This window comes from Cataglyphis hispanica, chromosome 18 (genome assembly GCF_021464435.1).
Source record: "Cataglyphis hispanica isolate Lineage 1 chromosome 18, ULB_Chis1_1.0, whole genome shotgun sequence".
NCBI classification, from domain to species: Eukaryota; Metazoa; Arthropoda; class Insecta; order Hymenoptera; family Formicidae; genus Cataglyphis; species Cataglyphis hispanica.
This window is the reverse complement of record NC_065971.1, coordinates 294,816-316,829: the sequence shown is the minus strand read 5'-3', so window position 1 is coordinate 316,829 and position 22,014 is coordinate 294,816. Positions and strand designations below refer to the sequence as shown.

The 22,014-nt window shown below is 38.6% G+C and overlaps 1 protein-coding gene across 1 annotated transcript in view; it reads right to left on the bottom strand.

The window, feature by feature from the left end:
* Nucleotides 1–19,183: 19,183 nt before the first annotated feature.
* LOC126856442 (hemicentin-1-like) overlaps nt 19,184–22,014 on the bottom strand; it is a 28,391-nt gene continuing 25,560 nt past the window's right edge. Inside the window, exon 9 of the mRNA XM_050604934.1 lies at nt 19,184–20,227. Coding sequence (XP_050460891.1) covers nt 19,653–20,227 — 575 coding nt within the window. The 3' untranslated portion in view covers nt 19,184–19,652. The remainder of the gene's footprint in view (nt 20,228–22,014) is intronic.

Sequence of the window (22,014 nt, the reverse complement as noted above, 5' to 3'; positions counted from 1 at the left end):
AACACTATTCATGAAATTCCAATGCATTGTCCAAAATATAGGTCAAAAGTTCAATTCAATCTTCTTCGATATAATTTCTTGATATCCATATATTACTGTTAATTTTTTTCCTCGTCATGAATTATGAATTATCTTCAATTTAATTAAGGATTAAATTTATTCCATTCAAATATTCAACAGATATTACGAATTTTATATGAATGTTGAAAAAATGAATGTCACGTGAATGAATATCTCTCATATCACGTAACACGATATCAAATAATATCGCACGAGAGCTGGCAAATGAAAATAAAATATTTTTGCGTTTTACAAAATATTCCAGATTAGACGAGTAACGACATTGCAAAAAAAAAAAAAAAACGATATCAAACGATACGTGTCGGCAAAGATTGAAAGGATTAATAAAGGCGAGCTTTTAACCATTACCCATTCCACACCATTAATGTTGGAATTTGAGACTTCATAGGTTATCACATGATTAGCTCGGTGGCGTGAAAAGGCGAGAGAATTTGTGTGCGAGAGAAAGGATCGGGTCGGCGGTGCTCGTGCACCCGCGTCGGCCTTTTTCGAATGCCGAAGAATGAGTCTCTGTCGGACCGTGGAGAAACGTGACTGCATAAAAGTAGGATTCACTTTAAAAGTCTTTGATCCTACCCGTGTCTCTGTCTCTTCTAGTAATATATGCACGCACACAATTCACGGGGTGTACAAAGTGGAATATGGGACGGAACGGTGGTTCACGGGGCAAAAAAGGAATAAGATAGGATGGAGTTCGCGAGAAGAAGAGCTTCCCTTTCCCCCTTTCTGCTTCTCGTTCGTGCAAATATTATTTCCGTATTTATCGAAACGGCACGATATCCATTCCCGGCGATAATGCGCGAGGCTGGTCTTGCTGGCTTGTATCGGGGTTGCAGCAACGCTGCCCGATCCTTATATCTTCCATGCGCGGTAGGTATAACGTACATTCTCGCGTTAACATTGTAGCCGCAATGGCCCGCTTCGCGGCGCCCGCAAAGAATACTAAATGCAAAACGTGTTCCGCAATTTGTCTGCCTTTATATGTGGCGAGCGGAGATACAAATTTCGGCAAGCATAAAGCTCGCGCGATATATTAAACGGTAAGGTACGTGCCGCATAAATATTACTCGTCCTTAACTCTTTTTCGCAATATTTCAATATTTTTAACATTAATTTTTTTGACAATAAAATGTGAATACAACTCGTATATAGAATAAATATTAAATTACAATAATGAATTATATAATTTTGATTTTTAATAGCTCTTGATATTAATAACCGTGTTTATAAATGTATACTCTAGAATTCCGAATGCCAGAAATATTCCAAAATAATTATAACAAGATCATTGAACCGATATCGAAATTTTGTCACATTAAAAGATTTCTGTTTAATATTGAATATAAGAAGAATATAAAAATATATCAGATGTAGTATGATTTACGAAAACGAACATGCTTCAAATTTGCGACAATCTTAAAATGGTTTTGTCTTTATCTTTTCTTTTTTAACTTACATCCTAATGTTTAGTCAAAACTAGGCACATGATTACCCATTAAGATATTCTTTACGGTGACATTGATTTACTAATTTCACGACGTGGCGCATGCACGTGCGGCCAATTGCACATCTCGTGCGAATGCCGTTTTAAAGTCGGTCAGCTAATATATATATATATATATATATATATATATATATATATATATATATATATATGCGCAAGGGTCAGCCATTCTATTTTTGGCAGCATGCCGGGCGACATTAATCCTCGGAGACCGCGGACATAAAGGTAGGTAGAGAGGTTGGTTGGCGGGTGAACGAGAAGAGAAAAGTCCGCTTCTCTCCATTTGGATTCGTCGCCGGGACGAAAATACCCCTTTTGTTTCTTCTAATGCCCGCTCTTTCTCTCCTTCTCGCGTTCTTCCGTCCTTCTTCCATCGCTTTCGCTTCTCTCCCCTTCACTCTCTTCTTCCTTCTGCCCCTTCGCACTCGACCGTTTCAAAGCGTCGTTCATGTCGCGCATTCCCTGTGTTCCTTCTTTCCTTCCTGCTTCAAACCCCTCTTGTCTCTGCGCACTCCCTCATCATGACGGGGCGCGCGACCAGAATCCGCGCCCCTGTCGTCATGTTCCCGGGATAATGAAAGGACTGCCGAAACGAAGTCCATTGACGACGCAGTCGACCTTCCTCGTTTAATCCTACCGGAGTACACCAGAATCCGCTCGTATATCACGCGGAAATAAAGAGTTTACCGTCGCTAAAAGCATCATCGTCCGTGATGCACATCCGGGAAATCCCCGGGATCCGTTTCCGCGGTTGTGCGGAACGCACCTCTCTCGTAATTATATATTATTTTTTCCGGCTACGCGTTGCTGCCTGTTAAGCGCTTTCTACATGTCGCCTTTTTTTCGCTTTTTCTCAGTTATGTACACAGCTTCCATTTTTTTTTTTATCGAAGAAACCAAAAATTCCTCGGATTATAGCGCGGAAAATAATTGCATTAAAATACAGAGAAATAATGCACGCGCTGTATTAATCGCACATTTTAATTCGAAATTTGTTTGGAATGAGAAAATCTCGAAACTCGCTGCGAGTATCGGAATTTCTCGTCGCCCGATATCGCTAAGAATTACGCTCTTTACAGAAGACTCTTCTCCGTGCGACGAAATAGCTTCAGAACTCGGCCGTCACGGCAAACTTTTCCAGTTACAAGAATGACACATTTCCGTTTTATTAACGTTATTAAGCAAATGCTCTCTTCTGAGAGGGACAACACGCCGCCGTGAATCGCGTACCGATCGAATCGAGAGATTCCTGGGAAATATGCGACACACTGGATCGCTATATTCACCAGGCGGAGAGGCTGTCGTTTTCAGCGGCCGTTGGGCTATTCGAACTCGGGATGGCACGGTGATCGCGTGGAAACTGTAAGTCGCGGACGTGAGCCATCGATGATACGTGATCCTGCCAAGTGGAGCAGCATCCCTAGCACGTTCGGCTATTGCAAAGTAAAGCTGGTTTACCACACCATCCTTACTCGCGAAGCACTCTTTAAGCCACTATCCACGATACAGAACTATTGATCGAACGTCCATTTAAAAAAGAGATTCTCCGTGGACATTGACGCGCATCTATCCTTGCGCGAAGTTGAAAATCGCAAGAGAAGAATTTTTATTGAAATCGTGATAATAATGTCTCTAAGCAATAATATAAATATATATGTTACAAACAAGCAAATGTAATTCAAAATTAGACGCGATGCAGCAAATTATATACATTTTAAGCTCTTTTTGCAAAGAAACTATTTCTGGTAATAAAACTTTAATAATTCAAGAGAAGAAATTATGTAACAGAAAGAGAGATCTTATAATACAAGGGATGTATACATGTCGCGCGTTTAAGCCCGTTTCCATCGTCGACTTAATTTCATCCATAGCTTCCTCCGTCTAAAGTTCCTCCGCAAGTTTGAATATGATAACGCAGTGAGCGCCACGCGATTATCTCCGGGGGAATTTATTTGAATATTCTTTATTTAAAACGCAACTCTTTTCAATACTTTGATACTGTTGGAACTCGCAAATTCTGTAACGTGTTCTGTGTGCGCTGAATAATCTAGCACGTCCTGAGCAGTATACTGACGAGAGGACGATGTTACAAAAATGGGAATTTAAGAGTACTCCATCACATACGATGCTCATGGGAGATATGAGTACTTCTGGAAAATATTAAATTTCAAATTATTTATTCATTTATCGCATATTTCATCGCTCGCATATTTCATCGGGTAAGAGATCTTTTTAATTCAAGAGAACTTCAACACAAATTGTACGGATACGTCGACTTTTACAGCGATCGGGGGATGTATGTATATTTATGATTCCTACTAATTTGCAAGGGTAAATTGCGGATAGCTCTCCTATTCTCGGAGCCCTACGATAACGCATGAGTGATGACTTTAATTCTTCGAAAGAGGATTCAGGATACACACTATGTCGAGTGACATTCGCCACTTGGATTCGCGTTCACTCGGGCATCGAAAGTCTCCGGGGTCGTCTCGTGGAAAATGTCTATGGGAAAAGCGTCACATCGCGTGGAAAAAGAGTGATTTAAGGAAGTTTGCCGACATACGGCGACGCGACAGCTGTACGCGATAGCGTGCTTACGTTTCCACTCTCGTTTTAATTTCATCCACGGCATGTCGCCCGAGACGGGGAAAATTTTGACCGCGAATACTCGGGCGTGGCAGCGTTGAGCGCTTTCGCACGAGCATTTTTGCGCGCGGTACCGTTGCATTATGCACGCGACACCAGGACGATATTATACTCGGGCGCATCCATCTCGAGAGATCCAAAACGCCGCTATAAGAGAATTATCAAACTAAATTCTATCGCGCGACTTTCGCGGGGATTATTTTCATCGTATATATAGATGCTTCCTTTTATCCACGTTTTATCCGCTCCACTTGTTCGCGCGCCTTCTTCCCCCTTTATAGCTCGCTCCTCTCCCTTCCCCCATCCCTTTCGCCGCGAACAGTCCTCGGTCCATCCAAGCTCGTAGCTCGGAATTGTCGAAGAAGAAGCCCTCTCTACCAGGGAGAAGTTTTTTAGAATCCCGTCGGGAAATTAAAAGTCCGACGGCGACGCGAGTCGATGACAGCGCTTCGTTAATGCGAGAGTAAACTATGGGAATATCCTGCTTGTAAAAAGAAGACTCTCACCGTGAAATCAGGTTAGAGAAATCGACGGAATTCTGATGCTCGATTGGGAATGCGTTATTTTCGGAACGGAAATGCTTGAACGCTTGACGGAGGCGGATCCACTCGCGAGATTGCGAATCGGCGAACCGATCTCGAATAGAGACTACTATTAATTTATTCAACTGTTGCGGAAACGTGGTGTTGAATTCAACTTATATTTTGCATCCAAACGAGGCGACTATGTCATTTAGACAGAAGTAACGTTATAATTATTCGTCTCAATTCTAATCCTAATTTATTTATAACTATTGATTTACCGATGTATACCGGAATACACGACGATGTTTAGTCTCGACATTTATAGACACCGGCTTCCTCTCTGTGTACATTTTGTTTATGAGAATAGAAATCGTATTTTCTTTGGCATTAAATTGAAAATGACATTGCTTTTCCTTCTCGGGAATTACATTGTTCTCTTTCATACCAAAGTTTCTCTCAAATTCTGTACCGAAATAGAAATGGTGTATATAACTGATTCCAAAATTATATTATTGGAATCCAACATCATTATACTGAATTAATAATAATTTTACATTTAATTACAGAACAAACATTGCTCGTTTTAATTTTTCCATCTTTCTCGGCAAATTTCACTAAAACTTACATTTTTTTAACATCCGCGAAATAAATCTTGTAAAAAATATGAATTTTAATGAAAGCTTACGATTAAAATAGATTTTATACAGAATTGACTATCTAAGATCAATCAATATTGTATTTTTAATAATTTCCGAGTGACTATCGAAATTGTGATAGAAAAAAAAGTATACATATTTTTATTTTTGTCTACTATTTTTGCAAATTTAGAATCTCTTCATGAATATTGGTTTCAGTAATTTCAGCAGAGTATCATCGATCATCGAAAGCGACACACACACAGTGATAACTTCTCAACTCGAGCTATCTCATTACGAAAGACTTAGATTGAAATTTGCGTAAAGCATGCTATGCGTCTCCCCGTCTCATCGCTTCTTTACCCACACGCTACGATACTAATTTAAGAAGAAACTAAACGTATCACCTACATCAAAAGTTAATAAATCTAATACATTTTGAGATTCATGAATTTTAACAATGGATGCGCGCACGCATCACAAAACACTTTTAGCCTTTAAAATATAAAATTAATAATTTATTTGAGAGTTAGTTAATATTTACCTTGTAAAATTAAAATTTTTATTTTTATAAACTTTTGTATACAATCACTATAAAAATTTTGTGCATCTAGTTATTAAAAAAATTAGTTTGATATAAGATAATATTTACGATTTTGAGATTAAATTATATTTTGTGCGTGCACAGTGTCAAATTCATAAATCTCAAGATTTATTGACTTTTGACATAGCTAATCCATCCAGTTCCTCTTTGATAATGCGAATAAACACCGAAGAAATCCACGAGCATCTTTCTTTCCCTTTTTCTTTGTTTATCTAATAGCTACTTCTTTAAAGACAAAAAACTAGATTCAATAAACAAACGTCGCGCGTTTTTTAATAAATAATCAACTGACAGACTCTCATAGAGATAACTATTTGATCGCGTCGCGGCAATATCTTTGGGATGATGTCATTCTTTTTTCTTTCTTTTGCGAAATCCAGTAACGCCAAAAGACACTTATAACGCTCCGTACACCACCGAAAAGAGCAACGAAGAGAATGACATAACGTTTCGATGGCGCATCGCATCGGGACAAAAAGAAATGATGTACGCGGCGACGATGGGTGTGCGCGAAACGAGTGAGATGGCGGATTTTGCGGAGGTTCGAAAGAAAGAAGAACGAAGAGGATCAGGCGGATAAAGGAGTAAAGGGAACAAGGGTAGAGAAGGAGACGAGAAACGAACGACGGTAGTCCGTGGTTACCACGAACTACACAATAGTTGGCCGTCTCACAATAGAGCAGCCCAGGGCTGCGAGCGAGCAGACGGAATGAGTTTTTCCTTCGTTTCGAGTCACGGGGACTATTTTAGTTTCCATTCTTTTCTCTCCCTTCGTCTCTCCCTTTCTCCCTCTTTCTTTCTCTCCTTCTCTCTCTCTCTCTCTTCAACTTACATATTTTATCTTCCTCTATGTTGCTCGTTTCTTTCTCACCATCGTACCCTTCTTACTCATCGCACGGCCCTTTCTTTCGTTCACGTGGCCCGCCTCATTGGACCGTCTCGCACACAACAGGCATCATAAAGTTATTATTTTACGGATACGTAGGAGGCGAGCACAAGGAACGAACAGGGAACGAAGAGGGAAGGTGCCCGCTTTAGTCAGCATGGTGAAAAAGAACCGATTCCCTGGTGGAATGACCGCGCAAACCGGAATTAATTTGTTCCCAGTTAATTCCGCTCACGGACCACCTTAGTGTTTTTCGAGACATGACGGACTCAACTTTTAAACGGATAAGCGATGACGAAATCGCAACTCAAACTGACAAGAATAAAATAATAGATGACTTATTTTAAATCTTATAAAAGTGTTCAACTTCTCTTCTAGTGCAAAATATTAAAATATTGATGTAAAAATATTCTTCTTCGCAATTCTTTTTGTTCGGCTGTGTTTCAGAATATAAATTGAAAGAATGAAAGAATCGACAGGTGCTAATCTAAGTAAATCTTTTGAAGAAAAGAACTGTATCAAATTTTTATTTAAAACTTATATTTATACTTTGTTTTAACTTTAATTTTCCATGTACGTCAGTTTTTCATTCATGTTTCCTTTCTCTCTCTTGATAAATGCGCGGACGAAGAATTATTTAATTAAGGTTTAATTAGGAGTAGATCAAAACTGAATAGCTATTATTATGACAGACTGCCTCGTAAAGGCGGAGCGCACACAACACGAAGGGCTTTCCGACGAAAGGCGCGCAAGGCCGAAATTAATTTGTTTTCTCGTAATTTGGAGCTCTCGGTGGGACCACCTGCACGATACATAATTTTTTTGTCCTGAATATTTCTCGTGTGAAACGTTTTCTACATTCTACGGTCAATAATTGAAATACTGACTTAAATTTTTTTTTTTCACAGAGTACTAAACACGTTTTAACATAAAAGGGGATAGAAATGAATATTCAACACTTTATGTCCTCCATAAAAAACCGGTTATTAAATATCTGTCCAGTCTACGCCTTTTTACAGCATGGAAAATTATTTTTCATCGATGAATGTTTTGCGCGTTTTTTTTTTATAAAATAATTTCTCTCGGAGATAATAAAATTATTTTTTTATGTAATCTAAACAGACAGTAATCATTGAATAATTTATGAAATCTTAATTAAAATTACTAAAAGAGAGAAATAAATTTAACAATCCTTCCTCTTATTCTCAAGAAATAACATGAACATGGAATTGCAGCTCTAACTCTTAAAGACGAGTAAAGCTCACCATTTATGTATATTTATATCAAAATATTTATTATTAAAATATTGAATCTAATTGTATATATTATGATGGAGTACGCTTAGACGTTAGGGCATTAGAACAAAATCAAATGGAACATTTTCAAGTTTAATGCATCGACACACGCACGTAATGTATTTCGGATTGCCGTATATCAAAAGTCGTGAATATTCGTTTTGGCAGGTGGACATATCTGCTTAATCGCTAGGTTTAAAGATTTATGATGCGACGGCCGGTCTGTTACGCCATTCGAAATCATTTTTCGATTGATTATCACTGGTTGACCTCTCTCTTTCTCTCTCTCTCTCTCTTTTTTTCTTTCTCTTTTTTCACCATTCCCGTGGAACTGTCACGGAAAAAATATTTTCCGGCCGAAACGCGCTCCAGGTACGTACATACGTGCGTTCGTACGTATCTGCGAATCTCGTTTTATGAAACAGCAAATTTTCGAGTTACAAATAAAATCGGCGCGGCACAGTAACGAATATCGCGCGCCATTTCACGTATCTATTAACTTTTCGATCGCGACGCGTCGAAAAATGAAAAAAATAAAATAAAATAAAATAGAACGATAGCGGGAGAGGAAACAAAAAGAAGAGGAACGGACCAACAAAAAAAAAGGAGGAAAAACGGGCCGGTCCATTGTTAACGCGTTTCAATTATTTCCCGTGGATCCGCCCGTAAATATTGAAGGCACATCTCCAGCAGAGATATTCTCTCACCCTTTGCGACACGTGGAAAGAGACGCTAACTCGACGCCGCCGAAGCGACGCGAACGAAACGCTTCTTGAAGCTGAATCCAGCCGAAAGAAAACTTCAATCTAAAAATACCGTCTTCACAGAAGAGAGGTCGCGCGCAACATCATTAGTGAGATTTAATTTCAAAGAATTCCGCTAGCACAGCCCGGGACCGGGCTTTTCAAATGACTTCTATTTGATGTGAGGTTGCACAGAAAGTTTGATGATATGCCAGTCGGGATTTGAACTGTACTTCCTCTCTATCTCTTTCTCTCTTTCTTTCTCTGCATTGGTCTACGCTGCAATAATATCTATGTTATACGCTCGACAGATCAACAGACTGACTTTTATATCGTTGACTTGTATAATGAGGCAAATATGAACTTGTGCAACGATACTTCGATGAAAATATGATCGTTTTGGATGAAATGCACAATACACTACAAATCATTGTTGATACTGCATGCGCGATAGCCTCTATAAAAAATAAACAAAATATTGTATTTAATATTTGTTTTATAAACCAAACTGCGTAAATTGTTACATAATAAATAAATGTTATACATGCGTAAATGCTGGATTTTAAAGCACATGTGTTTTTTTTCCATGAAATTTCATACGCAAGGCAATGCGTTTCTAATATGAATACTGCGAATATCATATAATATAACATCCATTATTCCTTTGTGCTCTTTCAGACTTGGGTAGCGTTCACTTACATACAATGGAATCGATTTTAATCCCCAAAAATGAGAATATATTCTGTTGCATTGAACAAGCAAGAATTTTTCATTGTCGGCGGGACAATCGCAAAATCGGTGAAGCATGAGAAACACACGTGTTCACGAAAAAAGAAGTATTTTGTTCATTAACACTCGACAATGCTGGATGAAATTATTTTTGGTTTATCGTGCCGCTTAATGAATTTTCCAGTCACGCGAGAAGCCGCTTTGTCGCACGAATTCCCAGCGAACTCGCAACAATTACTTGGCCACTCTCATGATGACTTCTCTTGAGCCTTGAAACATGAAACATATATCTCACTTTTAACGCGATTCATTAAATTATATATGAGAGAAATTTCAATCAAAATAAGTTTTATTGATGAGTACGCGTTTGTTATGAATTAAAACACATGCGACACATGTTGCAATAGACATAACTTTCTTATTCTTTCTCTTCGCTTAATAATTTTCTAATATATATCTGTGTATAAAATTTATATGTATTGAAGATCTATTATAGCTTCAAATTATATATATCAAAATTATATTACAAAAAAATACAAATACATCAGAAATGTTAACATTTTTGTCACATAATTACGTAATGCAATTTTTTGTGTCTTTTAATTATGATGTAATTTGCAGTTTTTAAGTTGTGGTCCGAGACACACACCACGTTCTCATCTTTATTCTTTTTATTCAATTGAAGGTTTAATGTTTTATGTTTTATTCTATTATACTCTTTGTACATACATAGATACATCTCTCGTAATTTCAGATATATATTTTCATAGTTTTCGCGAGTCTTTCTAGAAAGTTGCGATATGAATAAGCGTCATATGTTATGCGAACGAGTAACAATAAGCGAGAGACATTGTTCGCGAATAATCTGCACTTTCATACAATTCGTACATTTATTAGCGATAGAGATGATAACAAGGAGAAGGTCTCTCGACGTTTGAATTGGCTGGCGTCGCGAACATATCTTCTCGAGAAGATTTCGCCAAACTCTCGATTCAAGCGTCTTCGCGCTGCGTGTTAACTTTCTGTTTGCCAGGCGTGCTCGGCTGTGCGTTTAAACGTAAGCAGAGCTTCCTTAATGCCTTCTCCATTTCTTCGGAGGTGACACAGCTTTTGCCAGCCGCCGTAGCAGAGTTCTTGGCGTCTTGCAAACACTCCTCCAATATGCTTTTTACGACATCCGAGAGAACGGCCTGTGCACGGTTGGATATGATATACGTTTGACCTGTCGATTAAAATTTAAACGGCTATGAACACATGTCCATTATAAAATGCGATTAATATCTAATCGAAAGGCAATTCAAAAACAGAAATACGTTTCGTATTATTATCTACCTCAAATTGCAATTTATCGGAAATGAAATTTTTTGCAATCAAGGTAAAATCGACATAATGTAATTGCGCTTTGCATGAATGTTCTCACAATCAGATCAAGTCAGAGTTGAAAGATTAATACATTCTGTAATTTTATCGATATGGAATGTGCAGTTTAATTTAGTTTAATTTTTTATTTAGTGCACGTTAAGCGACATGATTCTTGAACGTGAACAAAAATTGATCAAAACGCGATGAAATAAATTTTGACAATTAAATTTAGAATGTAGGACGCGAGAGCGCAAAAAAGCATATACTGCTTTTTTGAAAACAGCTCGCATTTTTAATTCGACGGCAAAGAGATAGGTTCTGATGGAATAAATCCACGCCACTGTGTTTTCCCGAGATTGCAGGAAGGGTATCGCGGACGATTGATCGACAACGGTTTCGGCTTCGCACATTGGCATACATTTTTTATTTTTACATGGATTTTTATTCTACCACCGATCTCCGTGGCGCGGCGAATTCAACACCGGAAAATTGCGAGACGGGGAGAGAGAGAGCGGAATTCGGTCGCACACGGAGGGTGCGAACTCGCGGGAGGGCAAGAGAAAGGGTAGAGAGAGGGTGGAAGGGGGAGGGGGGGCAAGCGAGCGACCCCGCGGGAAAATGGTCCTTTCCGCGCGCGATGAAATATGGATCGTTTGTTAAAACTTGCGTGTAACGTACGCCGCGCGTTTCTGGAGGACGTCTGCGCGAACACGAGAGGTCTTTCAGGTGAGAAGAGATACGATCCGAGGTTTAATCGTCGACGGATAAATCGGTATCAAAGACACACTTTTATCGTTTTTTTTTACTCTACGCGTTTATCGTATCTGATCGATCGACAATTTGAAGGAATCAGCGAGGAAAGAAATTTACAATTTGCAAATTGTAACACTTGATGTCACCTTGCAAAAAAATAAGAATAATTGATCAAAATTTAGTAAAAAGAGAAAATATTTATATAATGCACTCTTTGCAATTAGAACAAAAACGCAATAAAACTGAATTTTACTTGGTGTGCGTAGCCACATTGTGTTGCAAATCATTTCTGAAAATATATTTAAGATAAAAGTATAGTGTTCTCGTATCTTTGATATCAATTATCGTAATGTAATTAGAATCCTAATCATAGTGTGAAAAAGTTGATGAGATAAAATCAACATTATAAACGATTATTATCATACTCTTGCGATTTTGAACATTTTCTTCTTGAACACAATGTCTAGTACACACAATGTAAGAAACATTTAAATATTATATCTTTAAATATTTAAATATATATTGCCACCAATATACAGACAATCCATTATCTTAACAAAGAAAGATAAAAAGTTTCCGGACGCAAATTCATGGTATATAGACTGCAGACTCTTAAGCGATAAAACGATCCTGCGATTACTCGTGTTTCAAGTCGATGGCAGATTGCATCTCTCTTGAGACGAAATGCACGGGAGGCGATTAAGCGCAACACTTCGCACTTTGCGGCGGATTCTTACTTTCGGTCCATCGTCAATTTGCGAGCGCTCTGTTCTTAATTCCACTGCTATATCCGTAGCGTATCCGTACCACATATAGGTGTGGTCGCGTTTTATCAACGTGGGTGTATCTCATTTCGTAAAGTGCGCGACCACTCCGCACTCTCTCTCTCTCTCTCTCTCTTTCTCTCTCTCTCTTGCTCGCCCCGTTCGTTGCTTATTCATCCCCTATGGGTTCCTTCCACCGTGATTTCCGTCTGTCTCGTCTCCCCTGTCTGTCGATCTCGTCCCTTCTCTGCCCTGCCCTGTTTTCCCCGAAATAATCTGTCGCGCATTTCTGTCGATTGTTCGGCAACTCGATGACGGAACAACCGGAAACGATGCGGACTCGATAAAGTGTGCGATGAAACGCGCGCGCGCGCGCGCGTTCATCTTTCACAATTTTCAGAACGACCAAACAATCCCGGGCGACTCGCTTGGTCGAACTGCGGCTTCGAGATAGCATTCTTGTGTGCACCGAGATTATATTGTGCACTCACTCCGCGAGAGTATATAAGAGAGGAAAAGAGAGAGAGAGAGAGAGAGAGAGAACAGCAAACAGGATGAGGGTTTGCATTCTTTGAAGCTGGAACGCTCCGTATATTGTACGATACGAGAAACGCGGACGAGAAAGATTGTAATGGATTTTCGTAGCTCGCGGAAAGTGAATCACGAGATGGAATAAACGCTGACAGCAAACCCTCCGCGTCGCACTGCAACGCGTTTAATATCGCGCATTAAATTATCTTCTGTCAACGAATAATTATCGTGCAGGCACCACGACTGAAAGCTGAGTTAAAATAAATTTTCTCGCTTAGAAATTTTACACTCTTTTAAATTAATAATAATAATAATAATAATAATAATAATATTAATTCACATTTTTAGGTTACTTTTATTGCAAATATTATGTACTTTGACCTTCTTTAATGTCGAAATACAGCTTTCTAATCCGAGGCCATTTGCCAGATTGATTTTTGCGACGCATGCTGTGATATCCGAGACCATTTCTTAATTGATGTTTCAAATAGTATGTTCAATAAAATAATTTAGATAGCTTGATTCTTCTAATTAATGTCATATCAATTTTACGTGTGAAACAAATGTTGGACGGTGGATGTTGTTTCTATGGTTATTAATTGTAATTATTTAAAATAATTTTTCTATTATAATATTTAATAATTTCTAGCAAAAAAAATTCCTTTATTGCAATATTTTTATTATTAAAATCTTTTTTTAAACTTGCAGGTACATGAAAGTTTCTTGTTTAATGACGTGCCATGGCATTTTGATCGAGACTAAGACTGTACAATATTTTCTTAGATATTTCTATGCAACAAGAATAAAACTATATTGACCCTTGAAAATATAATTGTGCAAATAAATTATTTAAGAGAAGCTAAAATCGATTATAATATCACATTATAACAGTTTAATTCTAATTTAATTTTGCATCTCTTAATAAAGAATTATTAAATAAGAAAAAAAGGCATTTAATTATAAAGATTCTTTAATTATACAGATTCTTTAAATAAAGAAATTAATTTAAGAAAATCATTTATCCAAGAATATGAAATATTTTTATTATTAAATAATGCTATAAAAAAAACTAATCAATAAAAGATTATAAAAGATGCAGTACCGTAATAAAAACAAACATAAGTTTAATATCGCTACGATTTATTCGATCGTGATCACATGGTTATATGGAAAATCCTTATACCACGACGTGCAAGATGAAATGCGCGGCTGGTGTATTTACACCCCTTATACGAGTTATGCAGAGGGAACATCTGCGAGACGAGGCGCGCGCCGGCATTACGAAGGATTGCGATTGCATGCGAGGCGATATAGACAGGAGAGAGGCTGGGTGTTCGCGTACCAATCTGTCGCGCCCTAGTTTAACCGCTAATTATTATGCATGGCTATGCAAATAGATGACATTTAATCGACATCCGACACGAGACGACAACACACGTCTCGCATGAAAGTTCTTTGGTTTGGCCATTGAAATAAAAAGAAAAAGAAAAAAAAAACGAAAAGAAAATAAGCAAATAAGGCACACCCTGCGGCATTGTAAAAGCGGCATCGTTGATAGCATCGTCGGCAAAGAGAACGGCGTTTTAATCGTATCATTGGCAGAAAAGTCGGCGAGAAGTAGGCTATGGAAAACGGGAAATTAAAAGAATATTAGAAAATGGGTTATGAGAAAACGGACTTCTCCCTCGCGCTCTCTCTGTCTTTCTCTTTTCCGTTCTACCGATATTTTTATTCTCTTCTCGCCGTAAATCTTTTTCATCGGGAAATTCGACGGCGCACGAGAGGGAATTTATGAACTCGAATGCCGTCAGGACTTTCTTTTTCCTTATGAAAGGGAGAAGGTAGATCTGCGAGATATACTTAACTCGAGCAACATTAGTAGAGAGTCGACGGAGAGAGGAGCCAATTATTTTGTCCGTAACTGAAGCAAAATAATAAACGAGAAGTTCGGCAATATTATGGACAAGGCCAATTCGCTACATTGATGTATCGCGGCATCGAATTTCGAAATGAAATATCAAGTTTCGAGTACATTCGATCTTTTGATCAAACAAATATTTTGACTTTGTCTAACGACTGTAGTATTAGGTCAACGATCTTCTCCGTTCGTATTCCCTATGTCAGAAGATTATGAATTTAGTGAAATATAAACTCTTCAACGTCACGATTCCTATTTATATCATCAACCACTATTAATAGGAACGTCAATTATTAATACTTTGATATACATATAACGTAAAATGGAAAGCATCATGTTTTCTTCAAGTTTCCTAGTTGGCTATTGTTAACAAAATAAAAAAACCAGACATAATCATATTTGTTACGTACGAAAAAGATACTTGTTTAGCTCCTATCGATAAAAAATCCACATGATTTTAAAAAATGTACACAAATTATATTATATATTTTGGAATATTTGTTCTGCAGTTCCCAGTTTTAGCATAAATCTGCTATAATTCGCCAATGTTCTCTCTTTCTCTCTCTCTCTCTCTCTCTCTCTCTCTCTCTCTCTTGCTTAAAATCCGCTTGCCAAATTACATACCACGTTACATCGCGCTTTTATGATAAGCGTGATTATACTTTACGGTGGACATCAAAATCTATATTCTACACACTGGCTTTACAAACTCACGTTATTTTCTCCGTAAAAAGACAAGAAACGACCATTGAAAAATTTTCTCTTTCTCATCCGAATAATTTTGATACCATCGACTACAGTTCGGACTATACTACATCTGGCGTTTAACTTTCGTGTGACAATTTGCAGACTAAGATGAGAATAATGAATTCAGCATCATTCAGTGAGAAAAAAAGCCTGCACGTAATTAGCTGCTCCCATCATCCGGCACGGAACTGGCGCGCCGAAAAACTTTCTCAGAAGATTACTATGAGATCGACGATTACTTCCACGGCGAACGCGATGCCGTAAAATTTCATGATACAATATCGCGACGCGAACGATATCCGAATATTCCCGTTTTCGAAGCTACATCGCGGAATACGATGCCCTAAGGGACCTTCGTCATGGTTACTTTTGTTCTAGATACGACTATAGTATACGGTATTGCATGTACGGTGTACGTAGGCAAATTTTCCGCCGATCTCGTTATGCCTGTTCGCATTTTCCGATAGTCGGAACGTCAACGCGCATATATATATATATGTGTGTGTGTGTGTGTGTGTGTGTGTGTGTGTGTGTGTGTGTGTGTGTGTGTGTGTGTGCGTGTGTGTGTGTGTGTGTGTGTGTGTATACATGTAATGCATACGATGCGCGCACACATATACACATACATGTAACGCGATGCAAACGCATGCAATTAATATATAACGAAGCAAACGTACGGGGAAAATAGACGTGTAAATTATGCGCGTTCGAAAATTATATCCACTAGAGTTCCGTTTATATGAGAGGAAGCAATAATTACTCATATATGATGATAATAGATGTATTAATATTGAATATAATAATTTTTCCGCAAATTGTCTTTTTTTTAGAAAACTTTTTAATTAGAAAGAAAAAAAGTGATTAATAAATATTAAAGAGAGAGAAAATGTAAAAATTGCGAATTGAAAATAATTGAGCGACATTTGAAATGTCGGTGATTTTAGAAAATTTTAGAAAATAACATTATTAGATTACTACAAGAAATGTTAACGCAAAATGTAAAATTTTGTACTATTATATCGCGAATGATATTTTCAATATTTTATACTCCCGCAAAATTGCTGGTAGAATAGCGCAGAGGCTTACTACTTATTCTTGATCTGTCGTTTAAATTTTCATTGCCGTAAATAAAATATCTTTTCAATCAGAGTTTTTGAGCATTTGCGTTTCTAAAATAAACGCATTATAAGATTAACGAAATATTTAATGCAATCATGTTCGCAATTTTCATTTAGTCGCGCATTTACACAAACAAAATTAAGTCTTTTGCGAAAATCACGTCTATTAATGTCAGAGAGAATAATTTGTTTCCCCTTGACACGGGCTTTGACGCTTGTAATCACCGTTGTTCTCCAGATAACAAGGAGATCTCAACGGAATTTCACGAATCTGTGTCTAAATAGAATTTCTCGCTAGGACTTTCTCTCGTGGAGGAATCCGTTTATATATCTTTAAATGTCCCAACTTGTAATTTGATAACCTCGAATATTTGTCTCTTGTATAATGTAGTGTCAACTGATTAGTCGCGGCTAAAAAGTTAATGAATAATTATCTTGTCAAAACTAGATAAAAATAAGAAGAATAAAAAAATAATTTATAATTTAATCGATTGTGCATTTCCAATATTATCCAATAAAAAAAAATATTAAAAATATTATTAAATATTATTGAGAATAAAACTTTGTTAGAACATTAATTTTGATATAAAAATATCTGTGTCTACAAATATAAAAAATTTATTTTATTAAATGTTTATTTTATTAAATCTGTAGTTTTTTCATTTAATCTAAAGTTAGTTATATATTAACATTTATTTATTTTATCTAAAGTTGGTTTATTTAATCTAAAGTTATTTTATTTGTTTTAAAAGCTAATAAAAGTTTTGTAAATTCAATTTGTTGATCTTTTTACATATTTAAATTTAATGATCAAACACACACGTGCGCACACGCATACATACACACAATTATTATTTTAAAAATGGTTTTCGTCGTTTATTAGTGCTGTGAATTTTTTGCAGTTGACACTTTGGCGTCATGGCATCGTAAGAATTATTTTTGAGAGTCTGAGTACAACGTATATAAAAGTCGTCAAATTATTCTGGACGTGCTTGTCGACGACGCACATCCACCTGACGACATATCTCTCTTTGAGATATATCGTGGTTTGTTTACCCCAAACTACCGTCCGAGGCCGTGTTGCCAGGGGATCTGTCTCTGTCACTTCGTGTACAAAGGACTTGGGGAGGGGGGGAAAATGGTTGGCTGGATGACGATGACGGAATAAGGAAACTCGAGGACGGAAGAGTGTCATATAACGACAGCTTATTTCGCACAACGTATCTCAAACGACGTGACCAGAATGACCGTTAAGGTAGATTGGTAGAAAGGCAGTCGAATCCCCAAGTTCATCGAATCCACGATCGACTCGTGGACCTACTTCCGTGGATCCTGGATATCTGGCAGTTTATTTCCGCTCGACATGGAACGAGGACCGATGTGGGCTCGAGAGGTTGCGTTGTTCTAACGATGTGATTTATCGTCGCCTACGAACTTGACAGGTCACCGTCATCGTCGGTACACAGACAGCGGGACGTCTACATCGATTTCTAGCTTATCGCGGCAGCAACCGACGGCGATAAGCGGCTTAGTAGAAGTCTGTCGGAGAGCAAACCCGTCGCGTCGGCGAGCGTTGCTGAAATAGCGTAAACAACGAAAATCGCGCGCGGCTTAAGGATAGATGTAGCGATTGCATCGTCACTCAACGCGATCAGACACGCGATCTATATGTATAGAGTCTAGAGATTCTAGATCGGATATCCGATCTAGTATCCACGATCTCCTGAAATCCTTACTCTATCCTTTTCATAATGTGAGTCACAAATTTCAGGTAAGAATTGTCTCGATATACCTTCCAGCAATGCGATGTGATATTATTCAGCAATATGATATATTTTTAACGCTATTCACAAGCGACGATTATTTATAATTGGGTTGAGTGGATTTTCTTTATTAGAGACGACCATTTATATCGTGTGCGAATATTGTGACCATATGATGTTGTTAGCAATGCCAATTTAACCATCGCCTGACGAACAATTCACCAACCTGTCAAACTGTCAGCATGGCGAACACGCGAGCAACGCGAAAATACCCAAGTGTCATACGGCTCAACGTCGGGCAATGATAAACTATTTTTAGCCACATCGAGGAGATTCATTAACTGAAATAAGTTCGAGATAAATGAGAAATAAAATGTCAAACTCATCCAAAAGAATAAATTAATTCCTTTTTAAGACTTACCTTAACTTTGATGACGCAGAAGTTGTTTCGTCGTCGATCGAATCGCTGAACGATTGCGACCAGAGCTTCACTGAGTCTTCAGTGTGATTGTGTCGCATTAATAAATGACGCGACAGCGGCAACATACATATTAAACAACAAGATTTATTATCCATATATACAAACGTTTACACACACATATCCATTTGACCATTTAATTAACCATGAAGCACGACAAAACATCCGTAGAAACATGTACGCTCTTCCAGACATTCGCGCGAATAATTTCTTCTTTTTTCTCTTCGTCTTTTATTCTTCTTATGAGGAAGGCTTCCGATAAGAGACAGAAATGTGATGAGAAATCTTTTAACGGCGGAAATTATTGTCTTTGTACACGTGATTGCGCTCGATCGACAATGTTCCAAGTATATATCACGTTTCCCTTAGAACGAAACTAACATCTACATATCTTATTCTTAGGTGAAAAACAAGAATAGGAATGTCGATGAGGGTGGAAGAGAAAGGTCCTTAACGATATTTATTGTCTATTTACAAAAGCGTCGTTAATCGCGTTTACGACGATTTGGCGAGCATCGAAGGACCCGGACCAATGCGGGCATGGGATACAATGAGGCCTTCCTCTCTGTCCTTATATACAACTCTCTTGTACACGCAAACTCCTCGTGTAAATGTCATGTGCACGATGCACCGGCAGCGTGCTCGGTCGTATCGGGCTCAGACCGCTCTCGTTCCTCTCCGCGTAACCGTTCGGATAGATCCACGAGTCCTTGGCGTGCAATACCGACGCGGGCGACGGATAATCGAGATCCTCGAGACACCTGAACGTATCCTTTGCTCGCTCGGGTTTTAGCTTACCGGATGTATAGCTCGGCTCGAAGATGTCCGGCCGTTTCTCGACGGCCTTGCTCGGTATCACATCCGGATCGTCGTCCGGCAAGGATTCCCCGGCCGCATTTATTTGCTCCTTTAGCTCGTCCCGCTGAGCCTCGTTTGTTGCCGGCGGCGCCGTCGATCGGTTCTCCTTACCTTCGCATTGTGCCCCGTCCGTCGTCGCCGTCTGGGCCTTCGTCGCCTGCGACGGATGGTTGCGACGATACAGGGTCAACGTTATCCCAACGATCAGTATGCAAATAGCGGTTACACCACCGGCAAAGCACGCCACCAGGAGGCTGTAATCGGTTATCTCCTCCGAGATACCGCGACCTGGGGAAAACAAGCGTGAAATGTGATTTGCGTGGGAGCAAAACTCCCAGTAGTATTTCCTAAAACGGATTCATTCATACGTTTTATAATTTAGCAAACGTAAATACTAATGCATAAAAAAACATTTTATCAATTTCATCGGTGTTTAATATAACTATTATAATCCGCGCGACTTCATTAATTTACTCAATGACGATACTTGCGAGATGAACACGAAGCAAATGTTATTGATCGTGCGAATATCAAGTTAGTTTTGTACCATCGACAGTGTGCGCACGTCACAATTCGATAATTAAGCGGCAATCAGCCACATCGGATTAGTGCGTAACGATGGGAACGCATGCCAACGTTTTCTTTTTGTATTCCGCCGAATCGATTTCCATTAAACGACAAATTTCGTCTCGGCAATTTACGTTGCAAGAGAGACGTATTTTATCTCCGGTGCATTTCGATTCTTTAACATTATGCAGCGAAAATCAATACTATGCAAAGTAGTGGTGCACAGTGCAGAAGACGAAACTGATATGATACTGATAAGCTTAATTTTTAAAATTACAGAAAAATGGCAAAATAAACTGAAAAATTTGTGAAATTGGAAAAATGTACTTCGCATACATAGGTTTCTGTTTTTACTGTTAACATATGTAATGTTAAAATTTAAACTTGTAAAATTATACACTCATCACAATACTTTTGTTCTAAAAAGATTTTTTAAACAAAAAATATCACTAAAGAAGCAAAACCTAATTTTTTACTGATTGTACATAATATACTCGTCACAGGATTAATAGTTGACCGCAGAATGCGTTGCGCGCAGAACGTGTGATTTCCTAGAGTGTATTCGTGTATTCTTAGCCGGCAAAGAACATTCGTCCTCATCAGGATGAAACTGATTCGAACTGATGACGACATCAACGGTAGCGTCCGGTGGCGGTATTCGTCCCGACGTGTCCGGTAAACGAGATTCGCTTTTTCCGTGTACTTATTGGATCACGGAGGAAACGCAAGCAGCTTCCGGAAGCAAAGATTAAGAGGCAAGCAGAGCATCGGGTTCGCGAACGGAGATGGCCAAGCTCTTTGGAATTCAGAAAACGCCTCGGTTCGTTAGCCAACGAAAGGTCGCTCACGATCGTGCATGCTATGTGTGTGCGTATGTGTGTGTATATATATATATATATATATATATATATATATATATATATATATACATGTGTGTGTGTGTGTGTGTGTGTGTGTGTGTGTGTGTGTGTGTGTGTGTGTGTGTACACGTACGCACACATATATACATTGTAAGACACGTACACGAATGTATTTTGTCGAGAACGGAGACACGAACACAGTTGTGTCCATCATCCAGGGATGCTGAAGAGAACTCCTTTCCTTCTCCACGCGAGCGTTCCGCTATCACCGTTAAGAGAATGTTTGCCACCCCCTATAGGAACAGCCGCTCGGTGGGAATTGGCGCCGAGGGTTTCGGGAGCGTTTGACGGGCTTCGCGTTCGAACGATTCCCAATACACGACAGTGGTAGTGGCGCATACACAGTCAGGATTCAGGATGAGCTCTCCACCAAGATCAGGATAGCATCTGTGTATACGCGTACGTGCATGCGTACGTATGTGCGTATATATACACAGCGATATATGCACACATAGTTGTACACACACGTCTCCACACAGCGGAGCGTAGCGTGCGCGAGCCGGCATGAATAAACCATGAGGATGGAAATTAAAGACGATAAATGCAGCTGGAATGAGGCAGCACCGAGGAAAGGGACTTGGGCTTTAT